This window comes from Mesocricetus auratus, unplaced genomic scaffold, assembly GCF_017639785.1.
Source record: "Mesocricetus auratus isolate SY011 unplaced genomic scaffold, BCM_Maur_2.0 Super-Scaffold_100014, whole genome shotgun sequence".
In the NCBI taxonomy this organism is placed as follows: domain Eukaryota; kingdom Metazoa; phylum Chordata; class Mammalia; order Rodentia; family Cricetidae; genus Mesocricetus; species Mesocricetus auratus.
Genome location: NW_024429197.1, coordinates 71,413,108 through 71,429,851, shown reverse-complemented (window position 1 = coordinate 71,429,851; position 16,744 = coordinate 71,413,108). Strand labels below are relative to the sequence as shown.

Here is a 16,744-nt window from a genome sequence, read left to right as displayed (position 1 = left end):
TCAACTTGACACAAACCTAGACACATCCAGGATGAGGGGACCTCAATTAAGAAAAGACCTCCATCAGATTGGCCTGTGGACAAGTCTACGGAAGCATTTTCTTGGTTTATGATTGATATGGGCAGTGGCACCCTGGGCAGATAGTCCTAGGAGAGAAAGGTGGCTGAGCTTTCAGTTCCCCTCTGTTTTAGTTCCTGCCTCCGAGTTCCTGGCCGGCTTGAGTTTCTGCCTAGGCTTCCCTCAATGATGGACATGGAATCAGGATGTGTAAACCCTCTCCTCTGCCATGGCCATTGCCACAGCAGTAGATAGCAAACTAGAATAGCAGCCCAGGCTGCCTTGAAACAGCCGGTTCTCCTTGCTCATTCTCCCAAGTGCTAGGATGTCAAGCCTGTGCCACTATGCCCCGTTGAATCAGATCTTTTGTTTTTTAAGTTAGCGTTAACAAAGTGTCAGTCAATCATAACCTCAATCCATCATCACAGCAACCCTTGACTTTACTTGGAGATAAAGAAATAGATAAGACAAGGGTAAGGTTGCTTCTGACAGCAAACTGAAACTCGGGTTCTGACAGATCGCTTTGGCATTTATCCCTCAGTTTCCTTCTCTCAGAGTTGTTGTGGGGGCTGGACTAAGCCTGTATAAAGTGCTTAGCTGTAGTTAGTCAGAAAGTGCTCAAAGATATTACTGGTTTTCTGTACTGTCTGACCGTCGTGCAGAGGGCGCACAGCTTGGTGGAATTTTAAACATGGGAACATAATATCTCAGATTCCTAACTAGTGCTGTGTGTTCACGTTCCGGAGCAGGCATTACCTGTCTGCAAACTATCTGCAGGACCCCCAGCAAGCCCTGGCTAGTCAGTAGGTCACAAAACCTCCTGCATGACAAGGCTCAGGGCAGGGCTTTCCCCATTTCTACCTAGGCTGTCCGCCTCCACGCTGCTTGTCAAAGGAAACCTCCTTCCTAAATGAGGCATGTTCAGTGACTGCACTGAGGGATATGTCACAGGCAAAATCGCCTAGCCCCAGGACCAGCTCTTCCAAAGGAGTGTGTTGTCTTCCTGAACTGAAGTGGAAAGAGGCGTTCCTGCAAGGTGCCAGGACTCTCTGCAGACTACTCCTGGGAGATCAGCATTGACTGACCGGGTTTAGACTCAGAGACAGGGCAGAAAACTGGCTCACACACTGCGGTGACCTAGGTTTTGGGAGTCACCCCCAACCTCTTCTTCAGCTGGGCCGCGAGCCAGCGCTGGGCCCGCGGGCCTACAAGCCCCAGCATGCCTCGGGGAGGCGGGGCACGGTGACGGACAGGCCGCCCGACGAATCGGCGGCCGACGTGGGACGTGCGCGCTGGTGCATGCGCAAAGGGCATCGGGCGGGTGGGTGGGCTGGCAGCGGTGGAGTCGCGTCGGAGCCGCGGGCGGTCAGGTAGGGGGAGGGAAGGAGGGTCTGCGACCAGGGACTGTGGTGGGTCGCGGGCTCCAGGACTGAATGACAGGATCTGGGAACTGGATCGGAGTGGCAGGACTGGATGGGGGAGGGCCGGGCTCGGGAGCGATTCGGCGGGGTTGAGATGCAGCTGGGGGAGGGGAGCAAAAGGGGCCGAGGAGATTTGCAGTTGCAGCATCTCGGGAGGTATGAGGTAATGTGGGGGTCGTGCGGGAAGACGGTGTAAAGCGTGTGGGAGATCCGGGGCGGGGGGATCTGAAGCCCCTGGAGGGATCTGGGTGCAGAATATCAGAAATAGAAAGGAATTTGGGAGGCATGGGTGAGCTAGGTTGGGGGTTGGTGGGCAGAAGCTCGGAGGCTTTGAGGAGATCGGTGGAATCGGGGAGCGAGATCTGAGATCAAAACAGCCAGGGTCTTGGAAAATCCTAACTGCTGAAGAGAAAGGGATTTCTGCAGTAGAATCCGGGGGAGATTGAGGGGTGAGTTCCCAGGGGAATCAGTAAACCAGTTAGCAAATATCAGCAAAGGCTTGAGGGCAACACATGAGGCAGGACTGGGGTGGGTGTGGGTGTGGGGTGGCCCGGTGCAAGACGGGAAATGCAGATAAGGGCTCAGATTGAAGGGGACAGAAATCTGAGGTACAGGGTTGGAGTTTGGCATACAGGAGTGACAGATGCGGAGATTTGGAAACCGATTGAATAAAGGATGTAACAGGGATGTGGGACACAAAAGTAATTGGTAAGATGCAAGGTTGCAGCATACAGTCTAGAAGGTTGAATTCTAGATTTGGGATTTAGGCTTGGGGATGGGGTTTGTAGAGGATTGAATGGTGGGGAGTAAATGTAGTAACTAGACTGTAGTTTGTGAATTGGTTCGTAGGCTACTAAAGGAGGCTTTGTTTGTTTGATTTTGGTCTCTGCATAATTGAACTAAGAAGATGTTCGGGAGACCCAGGAACCTGAAAGTAATGTACAAATAAACTATGCATGAATGGAATTTAGGAGAATGCAGAGATTTGGGAATAAAGTCACGAGTCTTGACAGATCTTGAAGGCGAGGTTGACATTCTCTGAAGGGCAGAGTCTTCTGTGTACTAACTCAAAGCCCTTTTATCCTGAGACAGGCATAGCTTTCTCACTAACTCTGACCAGCTCAACCTGCCTCCTGCAGACCTAACATTATAGGCCTTGGGGAAGACGAGAGGGAGAGGAAGGGAATGAAGCCAGAAACTACCCTAGGTCTTCTGCTACCTGCCCCTTTTCCTGCTCCTCCAAGCTGTAAGAGATGTTTAAGTCCTCCAAGTATTGAGCCGAAATGAACTTAAACCTGACTTCATTTTATCATAGAAGGCCAGCTATCGCTCAAAGGGGCAGAGGCTCTGTGACTCAAGTGTTAGGACTGGGAGAGGAAGAAAAACGATGTCCTGAGAGCAAGAGAGAGCCTCCCATGTGCTGAACATCTAGCCTGTGTCACAATCTAAAGCCATGGTTCTGGGTCAGGGGTGATTTTGTTCTGCCAGAAAACATTTGGCAGTGTGTGGATGGGTGCATTGTCCATCCAGTTGAGGGGGCGTGGGGGAGCAACCCCAACACTAAAGCACTGTCATTTGCAGAAATGCAAATGAAGGGACCTGGCTTCAGAGTCACATATTCTGAGTTCGAATCCTGGCTCTTTCTCTTCCTGCTTTAGTCTTTAAAGAGTGACTAAAGTGCACTAGCTCTTCAGGGACCTACATCATAAGATTGTTGTGAGGACTCTGTGAAATCAAGCAGGGGGCTTACTGTCTGGTGGCCAGTAGGTGCTCAGAATGTAAGGCTGTATAAACTTCCCACAGTCCTGCTAAATAAGCTTTACTGTGTCCTGTGTTACACGTGAAACTAAGGCTTAGGAGGTCACTTGTCCAAGGCCATATGAGTAAGAATGGCAGAAGTAAACCGACATGTAGACACCCACCACACTATATGCCCTCCTTCCTTGCGTCCTTGCTACAGCCCTTTGCCCTCCCTTTTTAGTCTTTGCTGGTGAAAGGAGGGTAACCCAGCCTTCTCAAGTAGTGTGACTCTTCTTGATCAGGAGAGGCCCTGGACACTGCTCTTGTTGTGTCCCTAGACTAGAACCAGTGGAGAGATAATGGAAGAGGCTTGGGACTAGGCAAGCTGAGCTAAGCAGGCCCCTGGCTTGACAGAATACCTCAGTGGGGCCTCAGGCTGAAGGCAGTCATGGACTGAAGGAGAGTTGCTACTGCTCTGAATGGCCTCCTTTGTGTGCCTTGTCTCTGGAACAGAAGAGTAGTATTGCCTTTATCAACTCCAAACCCAGCCACAACATTACTGAAGCCAGCTTTAAGAACAAAGATAGACTGGAGTTGAGGGCAGAAGACTTAGCTGCATATTAGCACGCATCACTTAGGGATACCTGATAGGGGCTGAGTTAGCCTTGGAAACAGCTATTTTACTGCTTGCTTGTTGGTGGTCCAGCGCGTGCCAGCCTCTGTCCAAAAGCAGTCAGCTGCACTGAGTGCTGGGTAAAGTACATGCTCTCAATAAAGCCTGCTAGTTACCTTGCCAACAATCTAAATGCTATTGGTTATTCTGTAGGTCGTGGTGTTAAGAAGTTAAGTGACATATCATCCTAAACTACAGAACAAATGGCTAATCTGGCATGTAAACTCAGTTCTCTTTGACTCCTAACTTCCACAGTACTAGTTTTAGAGATCTTCTGACAGGTAAGGCCACTATACCTGTGTCCAGAGAGTGTCCAGAAGTCACACGTCTGCAAGGCTGCTGAACAGCACTCTCTTGTGCATGCAGATGCATTTCCTTTGGGAGACTCCCTCCATTGTGCCTTTCTAATAAAACAGTACTGCATGCATTTTCCAACCTCTCAGCCAGATTTTACCTTGAGGCAATAGTAGTCTCATCGTCTGTGGAAGTATAACACGTTTTGAGTGAGCGTAGTTTTGTATCACAGTGTTCACGTGTGGGCATTTGAGGTACTGCTCTACTGCATACCGGAGAGGGGAGCCTGGCCAGGTTGCTTTGCTCTGAGCATGACTTTGGGTGTGGAGTAGCACGTCCTTCACATGGTTAGAATACACGTGACGTGCAAACTGCCTGACACTCATTACTCCTTCTTTGCTGAAAGGCGGCGGTTAGACATGATCTTAGCTCCCTGCAGGTATCATGGGCACCCTCAATCTAAAGTTCACATGGTTGTCTCCACTGCCAGAGCCAGGGGAATAGCGGTGGCGACCTCAGGTGGAGAACCCTGCTTGGTTAGTGAATGGCCTTTGTGGCATTGAGACAGTTGCACACCTGGTTAGAACTAGGTTAAAGTGCACAGGGAGTAAATGCAGCTTGAATGCTGTCATGAAAGGAAGTGATGTCTCAAAAACAAAAACCAGAAAACCACATTACTGTCCTTTATGTCTAGTTTTTAGGTAAAATTTCACATGTATTATTAAAAAATTACTTCTCTGGCCCCACCCACGGGGCTAGACTAGTAGTAATTGCTCAGTAAAGATCTACTGCATTAATTGCCTAAGGTTCTCCAGTTTTGCTCATGGCCTAAACCTCCAAGGAACAAAATGGGGCCTGGGGAATGAAGGGTATCTAAAGAATAGTATTAGAACAAGACTCAGGCACTGACTGGGGATTTCATACCTTGGCTCTGCTCCTTAGTTTTCCTTCTGAGATCAGGTAACACGCTCCAGGAAGGCTGAGTGAGTGATTTAAAGGTATGTCTGATGCCTTAGGTATAGTCTGCCTTTTGAAAGGTGCCTGTTTATTTCGTACGCCAGCTGGGTAGTGGCTATGGCTCACAGTAGCTACTGCCTGACTGCTCCTGCTGATAATAATAAAAGCTATTCTGCACAGTTAACTCTGTGCCTAGCTTGGTGCTATTCTAAATGCTTCACGCTCAGTCCCGTCTCCCCTGAGAAGGTGTGCACGTACAGGACCAGCTCATACCTAAGCTGAGATGTTGGGTAATGTGTCCAGATCTCCGCTGTAGGCACTGGAGCCGGGATTCAAAGCCGCCCTGCCCACGTGCAGCGCTTGATCTGTGCAGTACTGTTCATTTCCAGCCCCGGTCCCTTTGCTCTAGTTCTCTCCCCTGGGGTGTGAACAGCTAATTTCCCTGTTTTGATCTCAGTTTCCGTATTTGTATTGCTCTGAGATCACTACTCACTCTAGCTTCCATACTTGGTCTCTGCTAAGTACGGAAAGGGGCGCCAGCAGTTTATATTTTGATCAGAAGTTGTGATTTCATTTATTCATTAGCTCCTAGTCTGGGTGACTCCATTCTCAATCAAATTCTTCTCAAGCTGATCAGTCCTTTTATTAATCTTCATATGCCTCTGCAGCCCATGACGAGGGCAATCCTTCATTCCCTTCAGAATGCAGATCATAAACTGAATTATTGGCAAATACAAGTACTGGTTATGATTCTTAATGTTCCTGGTTGCTAACAGAATTATGTTAAATAGTTATGGTATTCAACTATTAAAAAGTCATTGCTTGCTTACCAGTTACCAGTGTTAAATAAATAAATAAATATATATATGTATCTATATATATGTATGTATGTATATATTATCCAGGGAGAAGTTCAAGAATTTGTCAGGCCTGTACTGATTGAATAACTTGCCAGACATGGAGAAGTTAAGTAACTAGCGAGGTTAGGTAACTTGCCTTTTGCCTCACATTCCGTAAGTGATGGTGCTAAAATTCTTTTAGTTCTGACTGACTTCAAGGTTTATGTTCTCTGTTTCCTCTTTGTTCTTTCTACTACTTAGCTACCTATTTCATGGACTGGCAAAACTCAGGCGTGTCAACAGAGGATAAGGCTGTGTTAGATCTGTGAAAACATACACAGCTTTATAAGATGTATTATCTCGAGTCAGCGAGATGTGCTGGTGTCAGTTGGAGGTGTACAGTGTAAATCGTTATGTCGAGGGGGTGAGGGAACAAGGTTAATTGAGGTTACATAAAGTGAAAAGGCAAGACTTGGGGTACAGAGTGAACAATGAGAGATGTGTCAAGGGATTGTGGAGGCAGCCAGGATTGTAAATAGCGTGTTGACTTTACTGACTTTTATAGCTAGCAGGAGTTGGGCAGCACACCTGAAGACTTGGCATGATGAGGCAGTACCATTGACCTGAATAGCCTTTTCAGGGAAGCTGAAGTCTAATTGAGCTCCCATGTGATTCATTCTCGGTATCAGTAGTGGTCACACATGCCCTTCTGGAGGAGAGGCTGGGTTTGCCTGGCTTTTGGTTCTGTTTCAGGCTGAGTGGAAGCTGTGTTCTATGATGGTGGGAGTAGAAAGAAGTACTAGTTCAAACATTTTTTTTTCAGGTTTTAAACTTCTCCAAATCCAGAAGCTTCAGGGCATGGATTTTTGACATTTTTTTGGAAAATCTGGTAAAGCTGTGGACTGGAGAAATAGTTTGTGGCTGGATGTGAGCATGGCCTGTTTACTTTAGAAAGCTGCTAGTTTACATGGGCAAAAAGCTTTTGAATTGAAAGAGGTAGTATAATATTCCAGAAATCTGGGGAAAGAATTTGCTGGTATTTTTACAAATTGGCAGACTTGTTTAGCAAGCTGGTCTGCTGTGCCAGCTCCAGGAAGAACAGATGTCCCTGCACAATGTAAGGTAACATACGTGGGATCCAAACACCAAATGTTACCCTCAGTCTGCTGTCCCAGATGACAGGAGACAGAAAAAGCTACTGCTTAGGATTGAGAGGCTTGTATGGATCCTGAGTCAAGGCTTCTGTTGGTGTTTCTGTGGTGCTGCCCCAAGCCCAAGGAATTTGGGAATTCAGCCTTCACAGTTTGTGATATCCACAGGCGACCATTTAAGGCTCATGCTACCTGTAATTTGCTGTTTTGTCAAGGCGTGGATTTAGTTGTAATGGGTTGCAAAGCAAGAGTGTAGGACTGGGTTCATTGGCCAGCTCTGTGTTGGCTGATTCTCAGAGCCAGATGGTTGTCCCTTTTTCAGGGAGAAGAGTGTGTGTCTTAAAGGTAGTGTATCCCAGAGAACAGATGAGCATTAATAACATTGAATAACAGTTTTTTTTTAACTTGGAGGTAATGTTGGTTTAAAAATAAGAAAAGATATCTATTCTAGAAATTCCTACCATGTTTGAACTCAGACCTTTGAACCAGTCTTTCTAAACTTCAGTTTTCTCATTGGTAAAGTGGGACAATAAAAATCTTACCCACATTACGTGGCCACAAAGAGGGTAAAGTGAGAATAAGATGGACACTACTGTGTAGCACATAGTAGGTCCTAGGATACCAACCAGAGCAGTTACCTAGATATGGAGGGACTTCCTGGAGGTAAACTTGATATTAGGCAAATGTTGGATTTGCTGCAGAATGTTTACTTTCATGAGTATGTTTCCATTAACTTTTCCTTTCTGAATACCTGGAGAAAGTTACTGATGAGCACAAGACTCTGCTCACCTAGCTTGTCCTTCAAACCAAGCTAACCCCTTGCTGGCTGTATTCATTCTCATTTTAGGTGTAAGTCAGCAATGGCATCTGCGGTCTGCAGAGTCTACTTGATAAGCATTATGTGTGCAGAAGAGTAGGGACGTTCATGGTCCATCTTGGTGCTGTGGATGGCACTCAATCCAGAAATGAGCTGTGTTGATGAGGAACCACTGCTTTTTAAGTCACCTGGGCTTGAGCGTTTGGCCATCTTTTTCTTTTTGCTACTTCCTACCATAACCCTCCTGGCTTTCACATCTTACTGATTATACCTCTGCAGTCTTTCTCAACTGTATCTTTGCATTTCTCCCTGCTCCCTAGTTCACGTACCTCTTGTGGGCCTTTTGTTGTAGCTTCTAAACTGGTTTCTCTGACACCCCCAACCCCCCACACGATCGCAGTCCTTTTCATCCTTAAGCTTATCACTTCCTTGCTGCCAAGCCATTGTCCCAGCATACCCTTCACAATGAATTTCATATTTTACTTTCACAAGAAAGTCACCTTGTGGCCTGAATATCTCCACTCATCCTCACATTACCTCATCACACGTTTTCATGGCTTCCTGTATATTCTCCTACAGTTTTAATGAAAGACTAAAAGAGAACCGAAGTTCACTTAGGGCCTTCCTCATACAGAGGTAAATCCCATTGTCATTTACAATAGTGTGTTGTTTCATCTGATGTTTCCTTGAACCCAGTAAGTGCTGCTTCTGTCTTACAGATGCAGAAAATTAAACATAGAGACATCAAGTGTTTTCTCATCCCCATGTAAGAACTTAGCATTTTCCATCTGCTTTTCCAGCTTTGTGGAGGCTATGCCCTCTGCCTGCTGCTTTGTTCTCCCATCTCATCTTTGTGTGCTTCTGGGCCCAAATAAGTGCTACAGCCTCTCTAAAATGCATTTTCCTCTAAGTAAGAATGCGTCTACTTCAGTGTCTATCAGATTGAGTCTGCCTGGAGTCCTAACTTACATATCTTGTCTCTAAAGTAGGGCAGGATGTGTATGCTGAAGCTCAGTGTTTTGTGTAGCATGTGAAGCCTAGACTACCATGGGTGGCAAGGTGACCAGGTAGGAAGATAGATAAATGGAAGATATGTGTCATCCCGATCTGATGGCTTGCAGATCCGGGTTAAGGTTAGTCATCAGAATTGTATTTCTTTGGATGATTCCTTGTCCCTCAAACATCGCAGACCATAAACTCTAGGATAGAATAAAAAGGCTTTCACACCAAACTCATACAGTTTTCTTTGCTTAAAATACCTTTCCTTGCCTTGTTGCCTTCAAGCCTTAATCTTACAAGTAGCTCCACTCGTGACCAACCTCCTCAACTGTCACACTACCTACTGCACCCCACTGAAATGGTGTGGACCTTTGGTGACTCCTTTTCTGGGCAGGGTTATTCTGTGCTTTTTTGCCTGCAAAGCATATTATTTAACCCTTCCGATAACCATAAAAGATAGATGCTGTCATTTCCTTTTCACAGGTGACAGGGAAACTGAGCTAGGGCATTTTGGCTCCTCCTTGAATTCACTCATGCATAATGTTTTAATTTTTTTGTGTGTCACTTTTGCCTGAGACATGACTACAATAAAACATTTGTTGAATGAGTAAATGATTACAGGGATGATTATAGCTATACTCCAGGTGTTTCTAAACAACAGGATTAACTCAAATAGGCAGGGTACAAATGAGTAACGGTTTGTTTTTCTCTTTAACAGGAATTTGACTCTGGGGCATGACCACTAAGCTGTTCGGCTCTAGGCTGTGTTGGTAGGAACCTTTGCAAGGAAGAGCAATGGCTGCCGCTGCAGCAGCCTCTCACCTGAACCTCGATGCCCTCCGGGAAGTGCTAGAATGCCCCATCTGCATGGAGTCCTTCACCGAAGAGCAGCTGCGTCCCAAGTTGCTGCACTGCGGCCATACTATCTGCCGCCAGTGTCTGGAGAAGCTCCTGGCCAGTAGCATCAATGGTGTCCGATGTCCCTTTTGCAGCAAGATTACCCGCATCACCAGCCTGACCCAGCTCACAGACAACCTGACAGTGCTGAAGATCATCGACACAGCCGGGCTCAGTGAGGCCGTAGGCCTGCTCATGTGCCGAGCTTGTGGCCGGCGGCTGCCTCGACAGTTCTGCAGAAGCTGTGGTTTGGTGTTGTGCGAACCCTGCCGTGAGGCGGATCACCAACCTCCTGGTCACTGTACCCTCCCTGTCAAGGAGGCAGCCGAGGAACGGCGGAGGGACTTTGGGGAGAAGTTGACTCGCCTAAGGGAACTTATGGGAGAGCTGCAGAGGCGGAAGGTAGCCTTGGAGGGGGTCTCCAGGGACCTTCAGGCAAGGTATAAGGCTGTTCTTCAAGAGTATGGCCACGAAGAGCGCAGGGTCCAGGAAGAGCTAGCCCGCTCTCGGAAGTTCTTCACGGGCTCTTTGGCTGAGGTTGAGAAGTCCAACAGTCAGGTGGTAGAGGAGCAGAGCTACCTGCTCAACATTGCAGAGGTGCAGGCCGTGTCCCGCTGTGATTACTTCCTAGCCAAGATCAAGCAGGCTGACGTAGCACTGCTGGAGGAGACAGCCGACGAGGAGGAACCAGAGCTCACTGCCAGCCTGCCCCGGGAGCTCACTCTGCAAGACGTGGAACTCCTAAAAGTAGGGCATGTTGGGCCCCTGCAGATAGGGCAGGCGGTTAAGAAGCCCCGAACCGTTAACATGGAAGATTCCTGGGCAATGGAGGAGGCAGCCACATCTGCTACCGCAGCCTCTGTTACTTTTAGGGAGATGGACATGAGCCCCGAGGAAGTGGTTGCCAGCCCCAGGGCTTCACCTGCGAAGCAGCGGAATTCTGAGGCAGCCTCTGGTATCCAGCAGTGCCTCTTTCTCAAGAAGATGGGGGCAAAAGGCAGCACCCCGGGGATGTTCAATCTTCCAGTCAGTCTCTACGTGACGAGCCAGAGTGAAGTGCTGGTTGCTGACCGTGGTAACTATCGTATCCAAGTGTTCAACCGCAAAGGCTTTCTGAAGGAGATCCGACGCAGCCCCAGCGGCATTGACAGCTTTGTGTTAAGTTTCCTCGGAGCTGATTTGCCCAACCTCACTCCTCTTTCTGTGGCCATGAACTGCCATGGGCTGATTGGCGTGACGGACAGCTATGACAACTCGCTTAAAGTCTATACCTTGGATGGCCACTGTGTGGCCTGTCACAGGAGCCAGCTGAGCAAGCCGTGGGGCATCACAGCCCTACCGTCTGGCCAGTTTGTGGTGACTGATGTGGAAGGCGGGAAGCTTTGGTGTTTCACTGTGGACCGAGGAGCAGGAGTAGTCAAATACAGCTGCCTCTGCAGTGCTGTGAGGCCCAAATTTGTCACCTGTGATGCGGAAGGCACAGTCTATTTCACCCAGGGCTTGGGTCTCAATGTGGAAAACCGACAGAATGAACACCACCTGGAGGGTGGCTTCTCCATCGGCTCTGTCGGCCCCGACGGGCAGCTGGGCCGGCAGATCAGTCACTTCTTCTCTGAAAACGAGGACTTCCGCTGCATTGCTGGCATGTGTGTAGATGCACGGGGTGACCTCATTGTGGCTGATAGCAGCCGCAAGGAGATTCTGCATTTTCCCAAGGGTGGGGGCTACAGCGTCCTTATCCGAGAGGGTCTTACCTGTCCGGTGGGCATCGCCCTCACACCTAAAGGGCAGCTGCTGGTCTTGGACTGTTGGGATCACTGCGTCAAGATCTATAGCTACCATCTGAGAAGATATTCCACTCCTTAAAGATGAGAAATGCCAGTTTCTTCCTTCCCCCAACCGAGTTTCTCTCTCCCTTTCCTTCCTTGGTTGTTGATGGTACTGTAGAGTAGATGTGGCCTACGTCCTGATTCTAGCCAGATTGTTGTAGGATCATAAAAGCTCTAGTTTTCAGTGATTTTTATCATTGCTCCCCCTCTCCCCACTCCCCCCTTTCCCTCTCTTCTAAGTTTTGAGCTCTAACAGGTACCTTGTCCCAAATAGGATAGATGATGCTGTTAGCAGGAGTTACGTAGAAGTTAGACACTCCCGAGGCTTTAGTAGACAAAGCCACTTTAGCCCTTTTCCCTTGTGTTTGAGATTCGTATTGGTAACTGAATCGTCATTGATCTTTCTCCCTAGTCTACTGTTTCCTTCCTGTTATAATGTGCTTCATCTATGATTCTTTGATTCTGTGTGCATGCTCCAGTGGGATCTGCTCCACCCTTCAGTGATAGTGTATCTCTGTAGCATGGTGTCCCTTTGATCACCTTTACCAGTGTGAGTCTGAGTTATTAAATGCCACCAAAGGTGACACACCATCCCTTTGGGAAGCAGGACCTCTTGGCTGGGGGATTTCTGCCACCATGGATTGTCTTTTCATTGCAGATATGCCAGAAGATGGTTTGACCCTTGTTGCATAGTTTTGAAAACTTCACTCTAGACATTGCTTGCCTTATAAAGGAGTCTGTAGCCGAGGCAGATGGGACATACAAGCAGATGCTAACATTTCCAGCAAATTTGGGAATTTTTTTGTAGGTCTCAAAACATTTCATACTCTTTCCACTGATCTGCGCTAAGAGTTACCAGAAGAATTGACTGACCAGTAATGTGAAAAGGTTGACGCATCCACTTTCATTAGTAATGAACAAACCATTGGGTAGCTAACTATGTATTTTCTTCAAGTGAGTGCATACTATTTGATTTTGAGATTTATTTCTGTTCTATCAAGCATTAAACTAATTGATAACTTTCTTCTCCACTGGTGTTCATTTCTTTATTAAATGTGGGATTTGGACGGCAGAGGGTTGTATTATGCCACTTTGCCTGTCTGTACTGTGTTCTTTGACAGCAAAGCATTTTCCTTAGCTCACAATGCAGCCCAGAATACCATTATGTAAAGATAAACAGATCCTCACTCCCGCATGCATTTGAATGGTGGCAGCCTAGCATCACCAGCACCGTGTTCAAAACTGAGTCGCCCCCCCATATGCTTATTGTAAAAATTGTAGTGTGTAAAGGAAGCTCACTAGGGATGTGTGCTACAGACTAGAAGTGAGAATGTGTGATGAGATTTCACAGGCTTCCACATCTACCAACCAACATATCTTGATCTTAGGTGCAGGAGTGATTACAAGCCAAAAGCTAAACATAACGCTTTCCTACAAACAAGGTTGCTAAACTTAAGTGACCCCCAAATTGTTTGTTGGTGGTTCTGTCAGAGGGTAGGTAAAGAAATAGCATGGTGGTGAACTAGTTTTTCTTGCTTTCAGTTAGAGAAGGCTCCATATTTTGATAATGAAATTGCATCTGATATTCTAAAATGATAGAATTGGGAAGAAATTGGTTCAATTAAAAGTGCATCACAATGATTCAATCAGCTAGGGCTGCTCTGTCTGTGGTGGCTTCCAGAAGCAGACTGTAGGGATTTGTGTAGGGAGTAGCAACAACTGAAACCTTTGCCACATAGTGTGCAGTGAGAGAATGAGTTCAGTGCTATAGGTTAGCTTGAGAGAGAAGCAGGGCCAGGAATGCTTTGGCTGCCTTTCCATTCAGCATGTTGATTTCTCCCATCTCTGCAGCACCGTCATGTCTTGCCTTTCAAATAGAGCAGGTATCTGATGGCATGGTCTGGCTGACTTTCCCTTTTGGTATCAGGCCATGCTGAATACAATGACTTTGCAGCTATGTACTATGTTGAGTAAATAAACAGAATATGGCCCCAAGAAGCATTTAATCATAGCAGTTCAGTTTTTGTCCTTCACAGTGACAACCCCCTTACACAAGTGAAGTCTTACGTGCAGACAACTCTGTCCTGTGAAACCAACTAAGAGCAATGACTCTAGACACAGATCGGGGGTTCTCCTTACCACAACTCCTATGCTACCATTGCAGCCTTTTAGGAACCTATAGAACACTTTCTGGAACCCATTGAGCTACAGCACGGTGATCTTCTAGTTCCATCTTACTAGTTATGGAAACTACTTTTTGCTTACCAAAGAAAACGGAAAAAACATGCCCTCTGTGTCTAGAAAAGGTAGGAGAATATGGGTGTGAAAAATGCCTGGCCCAGTCGCCAGAGTGCTTTTACTTGATAAACACTAGTCCCTTCTCCAGTTGCACAAGAGCGCTGGTATTGTGAGCTGGTATAGTGTTCCCTGTCAAACTGTCTTTTTTTGTTTTGCCAACATCCTTGCTTTCTAGGCTTACATTTGACAACTGGAACTTTCCCCAGCTGTTTCATGCCCCAGCCTCAAGTGTCCTAATGTGCCTCCCCTTTCTAGGTGCTAGCTAATGTTTAAAGTCCCATGCCACTGTTTGCCCATGGGTCTGAGCTTTACCAAGGTCAATACCCGGCACCGTGCCTCCTTTACAATATGTTCACATCATTCAGTTTTCTACCTGGGTTCTAAGACTTCCTAGTGCAGTTCCCCTACACTGAATAAAGAGATTCCCAGGCAAGCCCCTTGAACGATGTCTAAGAAGAGCAATTGACAGCCAATTGGTTGATCTGACCCTTGCTCCCATGTCATTCTTTGAGAATTTAAAATACAGGGGCATTCATTCCATCTGTTTTTTGTTAAGTACTAGAGGTTAGGTACGCTGCCCAGTGTTTAAAAGAAAAATGAGACTATTATTAATTAGTTTATTAATTAGTTCCAGCATCTTTCTTGTAGTGTTTGAACTCGTTCTGCTACTATGTACTTCTTTGTAGGCCATCTATACACTGAGTTATAGGGAGAGTACAATTCAGTCGTCAAGAGTACAGAAGACCACTCCACTGTTAAGCACAGTGAACTTGGCTTGAATTTTGTAGTGTTTCTGCCATAAGGCAAGATTGAAGTGGTCATGAGGTTTGTGTAGTCCTAATTGATGGCCTCTTAAGAGCAGCACTACCCAGCCCCATAGGAGATCTCATGTGAGACTCGGATCTTCCTCTACGTTCAAGCAGGAGGGAGGTTGGTTAACAAATGGGGATGTACAACCCTTCCGGGGATTGCACAACAAATCACAGCCATGAAACAGGGTGCTTGGATGTACTTTATAAGCAGGCTGATGGTAAGATAAAAAGCAGTTGAGCAAAATGCACTCCCAGACTGCAGACTACAGCTTCATCTTGTCAATATTAACGCTGATAGAACCCCATCTAAATGCAAGCTTGTGGAGGCTGTGCTTGGACTGGCAATGTTTTCAAGTGGGAAGATGACTGGATTTAGTAAGGCTTGCTGACTAGAGGCTCTGTCTTTCCTGTGTATGTATTTGTAGGACTTCAGGTGACCTCACAACATTGGTTTTTATACACTGGGTATTGGGGGAAACCAGTAAAGTCTGTTACAGCTATGATCTGAACTTTTCCCTAATATAAACTGTGGTTCACTTTGATACAATTTTAATGTGAGATCATGGAAAATAGAAGGCAGGAAAAAAACAAGCCAAACCCAACATCTTGGGATTTGTCTCAACTCAGTACAATTCTTTCTGTTCTCTAGCTATTGTAACTTTGCCTCAGTTATTAGCAAGTTGTAACGCTGCTAAACTATAGTTTCCCTGTCTAGTAAAAGGAAGTGGCAGTTTACATCTCAAAGGGTGAAGGTTATGTGAATTAAAAGATAATAATGCCGTGGTATTTGTAAAAGTGCCCAATTAAGAAAATGTTATTGTAGAGGGCAAAGCCTTCCCTTTTGTGGGAAGCTGCTCCACATTCTTCATGTAAATGCTGGCACGAAATTCCAGGCTGATGTTGGTGAAGCAGTGGTTTGTTCAACATGGCCTGGCTTCTTAATTAAAAGGCCAATTGAACCAAGAGTGGGACTTCTGGAATGGTGAAGGCAGAACTCATCCCACCAGGAAAGCTGCCTAGATCCTACTCTAATTTCAATAAAGCAGTAAGGTGACATCTTGACTCAGAGGTAGATGGGTTCTGGGAATTGGGATTTTAAATGGGTGCATGGAGGAAAAATTTTAACTTGGTATCATGCATGTTTGCTACTCAGCTAGCATACAATGAGTTTTCTTTCAATTCAGTATTCAATATTCAATTCAAAATGCCACCATAGACGGCATTCTGGGGAAGAAGTGGGAAGACATACGGTTATAACCTGGACTTTAGGAGTGGAACGTGCTGCTCTTTGTCCTGCTTCCCTGCTTACTAGTGCTATAATCAGTCACAGGGCCTCGCAGTCGGTTTCTTCCTCGGTACTGTATCCTGGTTCCCACTTTCCTAGACAGTGATGAAGAAATGGTAGCTGGAAAGGGGCTGACTACACAGCAGTTCTGAAACCACATGTGAGCTAAACTGTGTACTTGAAAGCTACTCTCGTTTATGTCACTAGGAGGATAGGAATTGGTGAGGAAACTATCTGCCCCAACACCAAAGGAAAAATCCTGACTGAAAGATATTAACAGTTTGTATATGTCAAATACATGGGCTTTTGTTTTCTATAGAATGGAAATCAGAAGTTCCCTCTAGTGATTTACTGTTTACTTGGTTATAACAACATCACATATTTTCAAGAATAATAGGGCCTGAAGAATAATTCATTCATTCATCTGCTCATTAAACACACGGGACATCTACTGTATTATCAGCAATAGTTGTATGAGTAATGCGTGCAAAGACAGATCAATCATGACCCTCCCAGCCATATAGCTTGTATTCTGACTGCCAAAATAAAATAATGTAAACCAAACAAATACACTGAAGGGTTAGATAAATAGTGTGAGACGAAATACGCCAAGTGTCGCAGGAAAAAATGCTGACTGAGGGACTCTGCTTGCTGAAGCGCCTTTAAAGTAGGAGA

General features: G+C 46.2%; 2 protein-coding genes across 7 annotated transcripts in view; one reads left to right on the top strand and one right to left on the bottom strand.

The window, feature by feature from the left end:
• Positions 1-16,744, bottom strand: part of Astn2 (astrotactin 2) — a 972,600-nt gene that overhangs the window by 242,343 nt on the left and 713,513 nt on the right. The gene's annotated exons all lie outside the window — the stretch shown is intronic.
• Positions 1,371-12,698, top strand: Trim32 (tripartite motif containing 32). Of its 3 annotated transcripts, none has more exons than XM_005075106.4 (2): positions 1,371-1,427; positions 9,667-12,698. In XM_005075106.4, the coding sequence occupies exon 2, from the start codon at positions 9,744-9,746 to the stop codon at positions 11,709-11,711; it is 1,968 nt and encodes a 655-aa protein (XP_005075163.1). In that variant the 5' UTR covers positions 1,371-1,427; positions 9,667-9,743; the 3' UTR covers positions 11,712-12,698. The 3 variants fall into 3 exon arrangements, with proteins under 3 accessions (XP_005075163.1, XP_040613267.1, XP_040613266.1); XM_040757333.1 differs by lacking the exon at positions 1,371-1,427 and adding an exon at positions 1,620-1,641; XM_040757332.1 differs by lacking the exon at positions 1,371-1,427 and adding an exon at positions 1,783-1,927.

Excerpts from the sequence above, each read along its gene's own strand:
- Trim32 (XM_005075106.4), top strand. The coding sequence starts at position 9,744 with ATGGCTGCCGCTGCAGCAGCCTCTCACCTGAACCTCGATGCCCTCCGG.